Source organism: Ips typographus, linkage group LG6, assembly GCF_016097725.1.
Source record: "Ips typographus isolate SLU linkage group LG6, UJ_Ityp_2.0, whole genome shotgun sequence".
Lineage (NCBI taxonomy): Eukaryota > Metazoa > Arthropoda > Insecta > Coleoptera > Curculionidae > Ips > Ips typographus.
Genome location: NC_138427.1, coordinates 11,226,441 through 11,239,044, shown reverse-complemented (window position 1 = coordinate 11,239,044; position 12,604 = coordinate 11,226,441). Strand labels below are relative to the sequence as shown.

The window sequence follows — 12,604 nt, the reverse complement described above, 5'->3', positions numbered from 1 at the left end:
AGCAAAAGCTTCAACATTAAGCTGTTAGTTAACGGCCTAAGTAAATTCGTAATTTATATGGTAAACTTCAACTAAGCTGCATAAATCATCCGGCGCTAAACTTGCTACTTAATCATTTTGGTGTAGTGTTTAAGGACGAGCCATAAACACACTTTATCAATAAAAAGATTATACAAGAAAAAACACAGAAATATACGCTTCCTCTAATTTAAGCAGGGAAGTTTTCTTATTAAAAGTTTATTACCGAAAACTTTTCGTAAAACGTCAGCAGAGATTGAAGGAAAAGTTGCTCGGATTTCATGACTATTTGGGCACATTTCCCAGACGAGTTGCTATAGTAGTGATAGTAAACTTTATATGTTTAATTTTAAATGACTTTCCAAAGTGATGGGCTTAAAGTAAGTTTAGCGTAAATGAATTGTTCATACAGGTAACGTAGTGTTAAACTTAAAACCCAAAGTGAGTTTGCCTCGAGGGCGATATCTGTAAAATAGTTACACGTTGAAAACTTTCCGAACCGGATTGCAGCAATTCGTCACGCCATATATAAAGAGAAAACATTTTTAAGTAACTCTTACGAGACCCGACTAGGTTAAAAGTTCCCCAACAAGTGATCTATTACGAGAAAGTAAGTTTGAAGGTGACCAAGAGAGACAGATTGGATGATTTATTTCATCTTTTTTTTTATTTGCTTATTTAGTTCTTATTTTGTCACTCTAAATGAAGATTTATCGTTATAAGAAAAAGTTTTTATTAACAGCTCATATAACATACAGATGCGAGGGTATAAAACGCTTTTAAATCCTACAGTCCAGATTGCTTTTCTTCTAAAAGATGATAATGAAATCCAACTCGGACTCGTGAATAATGTCGAGGTTATGGCCCTACATTTATTACTAAACTTGGCCACGTTCTTTCCCTCGGTAAGGTCGAAAGGAATAGTCATAATCTCAAGCTGAGGTTGAACTTATGTGGAACAGTTTTACAAACCTGGAATCTGAATTAAGCTGCTTTAGGTCACAAATTTATTCCTGGACGATATTACATACGCTTTATGCCAGGAATTTCTTTAGTTTAGGTTGCTTTGACTTTGCCCCTTTCAAAAAAATCCAGTATTCAAAACGAAAATTCCGTGCTTATCGAGATGGAATATAATCTACTGAAAGTCCGGCCAGATATTTCCATTGTGCAAGTTAAATCTGCATTTTGTTGCCAACAAGTTCATTTTTAGTGTCACTGCTTTTTATCTGGGTGAATGTGAGTGCCAGGCGACGAAATATGTTCATTATGTAAACGTGGATCATTTTAAAAACCCGTAAATTTAGGAGTAGTTTAGTCATTTGTTTTGGTGGATAATAGTTCAACGAGCATCTGATTATGGGTATCGAAAACCATTTTAGTTCCGTAGGAAAATTTCGTAATAGCTATTGATCTATCAGACGCCTATTGGAACCAATATTTTATACAAAAAAAGGTACTTTTGTCCTAATCTGTAACAGCCTGTATATCATAAAATAGTAGATTACGTAGTTAGTGCAGTAAGAAGCATTTTACGCACGAAATGGAAAAACGTCCATGAATGCGTAAAATGCTTTAGAGCACGTGTGACATACTATAATACTTTACCCACGACCAAGTGTAAAAAGTGCTGGATTTAAATCATTCATCGCCGTACTTCATTCATTACATACAACATGAATTTCGTTTTTAATCTTAAAAAAGTCAAGTGACTTTCAGGATCCGTTTGACGTTAAAAAAGAGTCACGTGATTTTAAAAATATCAGTTTAAACTGAAAAACTGTTACGTGACCACTCAAATAACATTTTGACATTTGAAACAGTCACGTCACCTTCATAATCTTTTGAAAAAATTCGTAAAAAATCTCACGTGACCTTTAAAACTGAATTAGGGGTCCCCTTAAGCAGTTACAACGCAAAACGTGACAGTATGCTTTTTTTAAACTAACTTTATTTTGACTAATCGTAGCTACGTTACCTGAGGAGTTACAAATAAACGTAAATAAGGAAAGTTGTAGGAAATTTTATCCTCTACAAGATTATATTAAGGCATTTTTGATCCTTAGGATCTATGTAAGGACTTACAAAGCAAAAAGTGACAACCAAACTGCGTTTTTAATCTAACACCATTTCGACTGAAAAATATGGTTATGTTGTCACTTTTTATGTATTATAGTTAAGATGTGACAAGTCCCGTTTTCGCAACTCACATAATTTAAAGCAATTTTTTTATGAACCCAGTGAAATGTGAAATAGTATATAAAAATACTGTCTACACCAGCATAAATTTATAAATCCACATACCCACTCTGAATTAAAAATTTAGTACCGACTTGATCTGTTCAAACTTTTGTAAATTAATAACTTGAGGTCAATTAAGCAACTTTTTCTACCAAAATCACAAGCAAAACCTAAAAGTTAGCAATTGGGCGAATCCCTGGAACAAAACAGAATCAAAATATATACAGGAAAATAATGTCCAATTACATGTTCATAAATTCTGGTTAATCCGGCTTTGTTCGAGTGCCGTCGCAAAGTTTCCTTGTTTGGAAATGTCGAACTTATAAAAGGATAATGCTTTTTTAGTAGGGACCTGGTTTTTTTCTTTCGTATAGCTTAAAACGAGAGAATTTTATACGCTTTCAGCGGTGCAAAGAATGTAAAAGTTTTATCAAAATAATATTTTAAAACGCCTCTTTGAGGTTTAAATTGAATATTCGAGCATTTACTGTTCGCGTAAAGGGAATAGAGGCTACTCGTATTGTTTCGCCTATCTTCACATCAAGCACAAACCTTTGTAATGTAACGTTGTTAAATAATATTTCTCTCAGAGTTTAATTGTCTTGGTGCATCTAAGCAAACAAGCTTGACGGGGATATTTACTGAATTTTTTTTTGTTTATGACTGCTCGTAAAATCACAAAACACCTATTTTATCAGGGAAACTTTTTAATGGAAGATTGTAATTAAAATTCACTTGGTAATGATGATGGATGTTATTTTTGCAGTAGTTAATTTGTACGAGAAAATTGTTACCATTGCGGAGAGGGCAATTAATTTCTATTTTTAGCTTTAAGTATAGTTTAAGGTTTTTGCGCTAGTAAAACATAAATTAACTTCTTCCAGTTATTGATTTGCATTATTAACTCTGGGTTTTCGGTCCCAATCATTGATAAGGGATTTCCATAGGAATGCACTGAATAGAGAAACAAACCTGAATAGATTTCACTTGATACAATGCACGTACATACGTATTGAATTATTAAATAGAGTGCTTTTGGAATAGTTTTTGTTCTAAAACCATTTTCAAAACATGTTAGACTGATGAGGGTTAGGAGTTTTACAATTAAATAAATTAACAAATACCATTTTGGCTGATATACCAACAAAATATATGAAAACTTTAGTTCACTTATTAGCTACTTGGCTTTTAACGTCACCTATAATTTATGTAAATATCGCATGTCTTACGAAACGGAAATTAATACCCGACAAACTTAAAAGTAACGGAGAGAAAACTTTTGACATGTCGTAAGTCGCCGGTGCTTTTAGGTTAAAAGTTTACTTCCGCATAATACCCAGTTTTGCCATTCGGTTAATGTCGGAAGTCAATTTGGCTCTGCATGATAAAACGAGCAGTTTCAATCTGCTTTAGATGTTTCAGTCCCGTCTCCCAATAATAGAAATGATTGGAACCGTTGTTATTTTACACCCAATATAAGGTTTACATTCCTCTCGGGTCGTGGACTTCATTTCAGCAGCTTTCTATTTCGAAGGGTTTGTCCTCGTAATCTCAGCGTTGACCGCAACGGCTTATTCGGGAGGGCATCGATTACGACGAAAGCCATTCAGAATTGTTTTTCTAATAAAGCTTTCTGGATGGAAAAGAACCGTGGAAAATCATTTTTCCTCTGAATTGCGTTCGTATTTTTCACCCTTTAGCGATATTATACGTTAAGTCAAGTGAAATATTTCAATATTTCAACCAGCAATTTATTAAAGAAAACATGAACGAAGTAACCCGAATACAATAAGAATATTCAAGTAAAAATGTTCACATGAGTTGTTTATGAGATTACTCACGGCTATTACTCACTGGTTCAGTCCAACCGCGGACACCACCAATATATAGCAAAAATCAAAGTAAAACAGAGTGACGTAACAGTTAATAGAAGAATAAATGTTTTTTTTATTTGTCGAATTTAAAATATTTACCTTCCTGTGGCGACGTAGAAGTCCTAAACATTGAGTTTTGTTTTTTATTATATTATTACAGTCTTTTGTCCTGTTCTAAACCTGGAAACTGTCAAATTCAATCCCATGGAGGTAACAAAACAACAAAACATACTTGAAAAGTAACAAAATCAGAGTGAGTTTACTTGAATGCATTTTATACCTTCAGCAGTGCATTGGTGACATTTAATTGTGTGTTTCTGACTTAATTTTAGTCTGTTTTTAAATATGACAACCGTCAAATCCTCTCCATAAAGCTGTAAACTCACAAAACTCTTAAAATCCAGTAAAATCAGTATAAACAGTATCAAACGAATTTTATAGCTCTATGAGTGGAATTTTGAGAGTTATAACATTTGGCCGCCAGTAAGTGTTCTGCCCTAACCTGGAAACTGTCAAATTCAATCTCATAGAGGTACAAAACAACGAAACATCCTTGAAAAGTAATAAAATCAGTGTGGCTTTGGTTGAATGCATTTTATACCTTTATCAGTGCATGTTTGGTATTTGTAATATTGTGCAAAATAGATACTTATAGCCATTTAAGCCATATTCATGTCAGGAGAATCGATTAGAGCTATAAAAGTATTTCACTATTTTGAAAATTTCAGAATTGTTAATAAACTTTGACTTTTTGCCAAATTTTGCTGTGTTTCACTGTAGAACGTCTCGACCGCAATCATATTATACAAAACTTTTGAAAATTTGTATTTTTATTGTAGTTTTTAAAAATGTTTCAAAAAAAAAAAAATGTTTTTTTATAAGAAATTGGTTCAACCAAATTAGTGATATGAACGCAGGATGTGTCTTGCAAAAATGTCGTTTTCAATCAATTTAAAGCAATTTATAGAAAAAAATCCGAAATGTCATATTTACTGCAATCATATTGTTCCATAATTTTCATTTTTTTGTTTCCAGACAGTGATAAAAATGCATTAATATAAGTCCCGACCAAGTATACGATGTGGCATCTATAACATTATAAAAATTTACAGAAAAATCTTTTAATTGTTCAAACATTATTATAAAAAAATCTCCTTTATATTGTTTTTTAAGTGAAGTTTTAATTAACTACTTTCTGTCACAAGAAAATTATTTTTGTAGCAAATTTTTCCTAATTTGTATTCAGAACAATAGAAGCCACAATTGGAAAATTTCATCAAGTTTACGTCAATTTTGGCTTCAATAAAAACCCCTACAAGTATGAGAAGTCTTTATTAAAAGAATCCCCTCTTTTATATCGAAAGAAATTATTGTGGGGTCAGTGGAAGATATAACAATAGCAAAAGCGCATGTTTCTTGATTTGACTAACTTTTACCCCGAGGGATAAAACCCACCCCTGTTGGAAAATAACCGAAAACTGAATGGAACAGTGTGACTTCGATATTGTCCGATTTCTTTCACATACTTGATTGGTATGTTCGACAGGACGTTCTGTAATGGCAACTGAGATTAACGACGGATTCCTAAGGGAGTTTAGAGGTTTTGGTGCGGTTGGAATTTTCGGTAAGGGAGCACGGACCCGTTTTTATCACTTTTACGCCCCAGTAGATTACATGCATCAGGATCCTAACTTTATAATGGACCTAAAGATCGAAGAAAGAGAATTCAAATTGAAAATTAATGATTTTTGTTCGTACGAACTTGGAAAAACTTTTACTATTTATAGATTTCTGGGTTGAAGTGTCGTTCAATTGCATGGCGGTTAACGTACGACGACGTCAGGTTTATAAAAGCACAAATACGAGGATGAAATAAACCAAAATAGCCATTTTATGCGCGGCACAGCCAGTTCGAAATATGCTGGCTTTCATGAATATAAAGCAAATTTTATTTAAATTGTGACATTACGTACTACACATTACACAAATTTCAGGTTCATTTTCTCGACAATTTAAAACCCGCAAATCATTTTTTTTTAATGATTCGCAAAACCGTTTGTTTCCAATACCTACTCTTGAATTTAGTCTATTCATTGTGCCATCAATATTTACGGTGAACTATTGTTGGAGAGGGGCCCTAACGTTATTTGCTTCTGCCGAGTCAGCTCCATGAAAGCGGAATTCTAAAGCGCCGGAGTAAGTGGATCATTTTTATGGGCCTTCCCTAAAATATGTGCCCAATGAATACCAAATACAATAGAGGACGCAGCCAGCACCGTATTTTTTGAAATATTCAAGCTTCATCAGTCTGAAATTATCTCTTTTTTTTTGATCGATCTAATTTTATATTTTTAGTTAAAATTTTTGCATTTATTTTACTGGCAAACAAGTTGATTTTCCATGTAAACGCCACTCACAATTAAATCAACAGGATTCAGTTTAATCAACCGTAATTACCATACAATATTCTGCTTTGTTAATTTATTTGAATAAATAAATGAAAGCCTATGTATGACGTTTTGACGATTCTGATCCATTTTTCACTTATTCGTAGCAACACCCGATATAAACGTATCAATCTTTCTTATTCAAGAGAAGATTCAGGACGGATTGTGGGAAACAATGCATTTTATTGGGAAAATCGCACTTTTCTATATAGCTTTATTTTTGATGGATTGTGAGTCTAGACAAAGGTTTAATAAAAGACAACAAACCAGATTGTATAGTTTAAAACTTCTAAAACAGTAAGGTCAATTATCTTTTGTGGTAATTTTAAAACTATTAGAAACTTTATTGTAATATGTAAGTTAATTGTACATTGACTTATTGACTTTTTCTTTAAATTATTATGAGGTAACATAGGCAGAAAGACCAAGTGGTCGATAGCCTTTTTTCTATTGAAAATAGAGATTGTTTATATATATATATATTATGAGGTAAATGTAGCATAAAATTAGGTTAGGTTATGTTAAACAATCTTACCCTATACAGATATGGAAATTTCCAAATTATTTATAGGTAATCAATTAAATGATAAGAAGGGAAACATTATTATAAGTCAATGGAATGCACAAAGTTTAAAAAAATTGGTAAGTGTATACTAATGAAATAGCTTAAAATTGAATAGAGCTACTTAATAGTTAATTTGTTTAATTCAACCAATATTTTTAGAATTAAAAATTTAATACAAAATCACAAACCTGGATGATCTAGAGAACGTGTAGTATGGTGGGTGAAACTTTACTTACATTTCGGTTTATTGATTTTGGAGTAGAAAATCCGAGGAAGAGCGGTTGGATTGCAATAAAATGAGAGAACAAACGATCGGATTAGTTCCTCGTGGATTCCGTAACCAGTCTAATGAAAACCTCACATGCTCTAAACAACTTCTTAAATATTGTTTCAAATAACCGTTTTTGTTTTCACTTTGGATGGGTTTTCCACCAGGTAGAAAATACAAATTAATTTAATAATTGTAACTGTTGCAAGTTTATGTGTGATTTATGATCTTGTGCTCTCAATTGCTAAAAAGATTTTCATCATTTACCTTCATTTACAATTCTCGTCCATTAAGGGAGATTGATATTGAAAGCCCCCCTTTCAGTGTTTTGCCAGTATCTTAAAGTAATTAACTTTTTTATCATCACTGAAAGACCATTCTCATTTTTTACATTTTATGTCTGAAATATTTACGAAACATAATTATGATTGTTATGTTTAGGCGATCCACATCTGTCATCTCGATTTTCCCAGTGAAAATAAAAATATCTCCAAACTGTCACTTTTCTGCTGTTTTTTTTTCAGGTAACAGGTGTCCTTATTTGACACGTGCTAACTTGGTTTCTATGATAGCTAGTTTCTATTAAATCTCGAAATTTTGGTTATCTTTCAACTGAATACAAGTTTCTGTCAAAAATTACAAATAACCGAGATATTTGACATCAAATACAACAGTGTAACTTAACTAGAAATATTAAAGTTGTCACAATTTAACAGCTCCTAATTTGGTTACTTTGACATTTAGGAGTATCGTTCACATGTCAAAATTATGTAAACACAAATAACCCAGATATTGACAGGGAAATAATTTAGGAGCCTTTAGACTCATTTTCCAAATGCCAATGCCAAATCCTAAAAGGTGTCCAAGGCCTGTAAAACTGTCTTAATATTTCAAGATTTGCTTTCTTTATTTTGTCATTTTGGAAATGCTAGAGGTCTTCAAATAGTACTAGTGAAAATCTTTCAAACCTTGCCTGGGACTTCTACAAATTTCCTAGACCTTTCAAGAATTTTTGAAAATTGCTAAAACACTTATAAATGTCATTTGGAATTTCCGAAAACCTCTAAATATTACTGAATATCCCATACTTGCCAGAAACCTCTACAACTTTTCTAAACCTCCCAAAAATTTTTGAAAATTTCTAAAGTTATTTGTTGGAGACTTCGAAATACTACTGAAAACCTTCACAAACATGCCAGCGACTTCTAGAAGTTTTCTAAATATTCCAAGAATTTCTATAAACTTCGTAAAAGCCTCTAAAGTCATTTGAAAATGCCAGAGAACTCTAATTCTACCAATAATAATAATCTACCTTCCCAAACTTGCCAGAATCATCTACAAGTTTCCTAGACCTTCCAAAATTTTTTTTAAATTTCTAAAGTAATTTGTAAATGCCAGAGATATCGAAATAGTACTGAAAACCTGCCCAAACTAGCCAGAGGCTTTTACAAGTTTCCTAAATATTCTAAGAATTGTTATAAGCTTCCTAAAAGCCTCTAAAGTCATTTGAAAATGCCAGAGAACTCTAATTACTACTGAAAACCTTCCCAAACTTGCCAGAATCATCTACAAGTTTCCTAGACGTTCCAAGAATTTTTGAAATTTCCTAAAGACCTCTAAATGTCCTGTGAAAATGGCAGAAACCTCCAAATACTACTGGAAACCTTCTGAAACTTGCCAGAAACCTCTACAAGTTCCTAAATCTTAAATAGAATTTTTTAAATTGTTGGACAGTTGTAAAATCATTTTTGAAATGTTAAATACCTCTTGACATTACTGAAAACCTTCCAAAAAGTAGTAGCCAGCTAGTATAGCTAGTAAGTAGCATAAGGCGTCTAGTCACTCTAAAAATACCAGAGATTTTTTATAATATAACCTTGTAGAATTTACCAAAGTTCTTTAAAATCACTTAAATACCACTGAAAACCCTCCAAAACTTACCAGAGAGCTCTACAAGTTGCTACAGGCCTCTAAAGTAATTTGAAAATGCCAGAGGCCTCTCAATACTGTTGAAAACCTCCCAGAAATAGTCAGAATCATTTAAGAATTACCAGACACCTCTAAAAACAACTGAAAAGAGGTCTCTACAATTGTTTTAAACAAATATTTTGGACATTTTAAGGGTTATTTCCTGTCAGCAGTTGACTGTTATCTTTGATTAGTTAATCGCATGATATAGTCATAATTCCAGCTAAATACAATTCACCCTCGTCTAAAATTAGTTTCCCTCCCCTTCCTTTAGTAAATGTTGGTATATTAAACCGTTTTGGGCACAAAAATTCATGAAAAGTACATTAACGCCGTTGTACTAAATCAACTTGAACACGCGATCTTGATTGCTCCAAAAACGCTTTTATTTGACGCAACAAAGTTAACAAAGATGGTAAATTTACATGCTTGTGGTCACTGGTCAAGAGTTGTGAATTAACAGAAATTTGGTTCAAACTATTTTATCAAAGGAAACCATTTGCCCGTCATGAATGCTAATTGGAGCTTGTTACGCCAGCATAACCGCCATGTTTCTTAAACAAAACAAGTATTATCCAGGTATAATCAAGAGAGTAACATGCTAATTGCTTCAAAGCAGGAATGGCAAACATTATTTGTCCATATCGTGTTACTGATTCTGTATGTAACTAGAAAAAAAGTATAGAGCAAAACGAACACCAAATATGGTGAAAATTTATTGGAGAAGGCACGTCGTTAAAGAATGTTTAGAATGTGCGAACAAACATCATTTAACAGGAAAACTATTTAGTTTTGTTTACTGGAAAGTTGTAATGGACATGGAAACGTTTGTCGGCACAACGAAAGCGAACAACCGGAAAATTCAAAGAGACACTGACACTAAATCGCACAAAAAGAATACTTCAAATGGATTGGTTTGTAAATAAAAAGAAAATCGATGGTCAGTTTCCTTACTGAAACCGATCACAAAGTAAAACATTTAGTTGTTTATTTGTCAAAGTTTAAAAACATAATTTTAGTTGATTAAATAGTAGTTTAGTTTTGTAACCGCATATTTAATAGATCAAACATCTATCGGTAGTTCAAAGTGTATAGGACCAATCTGATTAAAAAGTTTCGGTTCCTTACCTAGTTCTCAACATATTTCCAAGTAAAACTTCACTTTTAGACTACTAGAATGCAAATTCCACTTCTCCTTTTATCGCTGAAATGCAAGAAACGTTTTCCCACACAAATTCCCATTCAAATTCGGAAATAAAACTTAACGCAATTCCGTTTTCGTTACATTTATATACGAAACTGCGGTGCTTGCCAAAGGCAAACATCTTCGCGCCCCATAATAATGTTAATGTCGAAATTACTGTGGGAAATAGAAGAGCATGTTGGAGGCAAATTAGTGTTGTAAACCGAGCATCAATATTGAACGCAACCCTGGCATTTAAGGGTTGCATTTGTAATTGGCTGTTGCAGCTTTTCTAAAATATGCCAATAACTGGAACCTCAAAGCGAAAAAACAAAATTAAAACTGGTTTTCCATCTTGCACAAAGCACTTTGTGTTTAAATTTAATATTGCTGGATTTTTCAACCTTGCAATTTCAAATATTTGCTTATAATATTGACTTCAAAAAATACAATATTTGTCAAAATTACAATTTTGGAAAATTTTTATTTTGCTCTATAAGGGTTCCCATGCACAGCAAAGGGCATATTTATACAAAAGAACCTTAAATTAGGTTTTCACTTTTCAAAAAAATTGAAAGAATGGGGGGGTACTAGAGAGAATTTTTAGGTACTTTTTGAAATTCAGTAACTCGGTAACATGAGGAGCTACAGAGTCCATTTTTAATCCATTTTGTAGTATTTTTTATGCTTTTTCGAATGGCGTAGGAACAAATTTTCTGCGAATTTAAATAAAAGAGCTACGATTTTTCAAAAAGTCAAAAAATGCAATATTTGTCAAAAGTGCAATTTTACTTTGTACTTGGCGAAATATGCAAATTAAACCATCATTTTTACAGATTTTACGGCCGTTAACACACTAAACCCACATTCATACTCATTTCAAATTCTATGGCGCAGTTTAGCACGTATATGAAGATAAAGCTGCATAAAGCATGCCTCTCATAAAACTAGCGCGTTTAGAGCTATTAAACACTTTGAATTTGGGTTTGTAATGATCTGTAACGCTTTAAACATGAATTTGTCATATAAAATTGGTTGGGAAATAGTTAACTAAACGAGCCCCACCTGCTCCCACAATACTTTCGTATCCGGCCTCGCAAAATCTCAGGGCGATCACTAAAATTAGAAATTCCGGGAACACTAGACCGCGTGTCGGCGTTAGCGTCGACGACGTCCCGACGCCGCCGTTCCACCCCGAACGAAACATGTTGACTGGAGACGCACCGGGGACGCCGAAGACGACGAAGAACCGACGCTTGCGTTGCAAACCTGACCTACGCAATCGGGGGATGCAATCAAATGCCAGAAATTGGAAAATGAGATTGTTATTTTGGGTTGGTAGACTGAGAAGGGGTTCGATTCGATTTGATCCTTGTGTTTGCGGTCCAGGCAAAACAGGACGTTCGTAGTCTAATGATTTATTGCAATATTTAAATTGTTGTTGTAATTGTTTAAATTGTTATATTGGATATTTGCAAATGATGTACAATCCGAAAACGTTAGATTTGTACGTAAAATCGTATCAAAAAGTGGAATTTTATTTGTTTTTTTTCTACTAACTCAAAAATGTTTGGGAAAGAAAATTGATTATTTAGCCAAAGGCTTCAATAAGTGTGGTGAAGCTTCCAAAAATGTTTCAAATTTTTCTACAATTATTTTGTAAGTGTCACTTTGATCATTTTGCAGTATTTTTTATCCTTTTACTAATAGCGATTTAGCGAAATTTATTAGAGTTAAAATAAAAAAGTTACAACATTTCAAAAATTGGAAAAATTACATTTTTTGTCAAAAGTGGAATAAAAATTTGATTTTACAATACTGCATTTAAGGATTGATTTATACACTTCATATTATTACTTCGTATCATTTGTACTTGTAGAAAGTAAATCTTTTGAGCTTCCTGAATTTATTACCATCCGGTTCATATAAATGTCCTCGGACATAAAGTGGGAAAAAAATCTCCGCGGGCTACAAACCAATTTAAAAGAAAAGTTCACGATCTCTACAGGAGCAAAAGAAATCCTCGAGCAGAAATTTTAA

At 33.0% G+C, this 12,604-nt stretch overlaps 1 protein-coding gene across 1 annotated transcript in view; it reads right to left on the bottom strand.

The window, feature by feature from the left end:
• The window catches only part of LOC145730104 (lachesin-like), a 30,171-nt gene extending 18,272 nt beyond the window's left edge, over window positions 1-11,899 (bottom strand). Inside the window, exon 1 of the mRNA XM_081981105.1 lies at window positions 11,630-11,899. Within this exon, the coding sequence (XP_081837231.1) occupies window positions 11,630-11,771 (142 nt within the window). The 5' untranslated portion in view covers window positions 11,772-11,899. The remainder of the gene's footprint in view (window positions 1-11,629) is intronic.
• Between the last annotated feature and the right edge of the window lie 705 nt (window positions 11,900-12,604).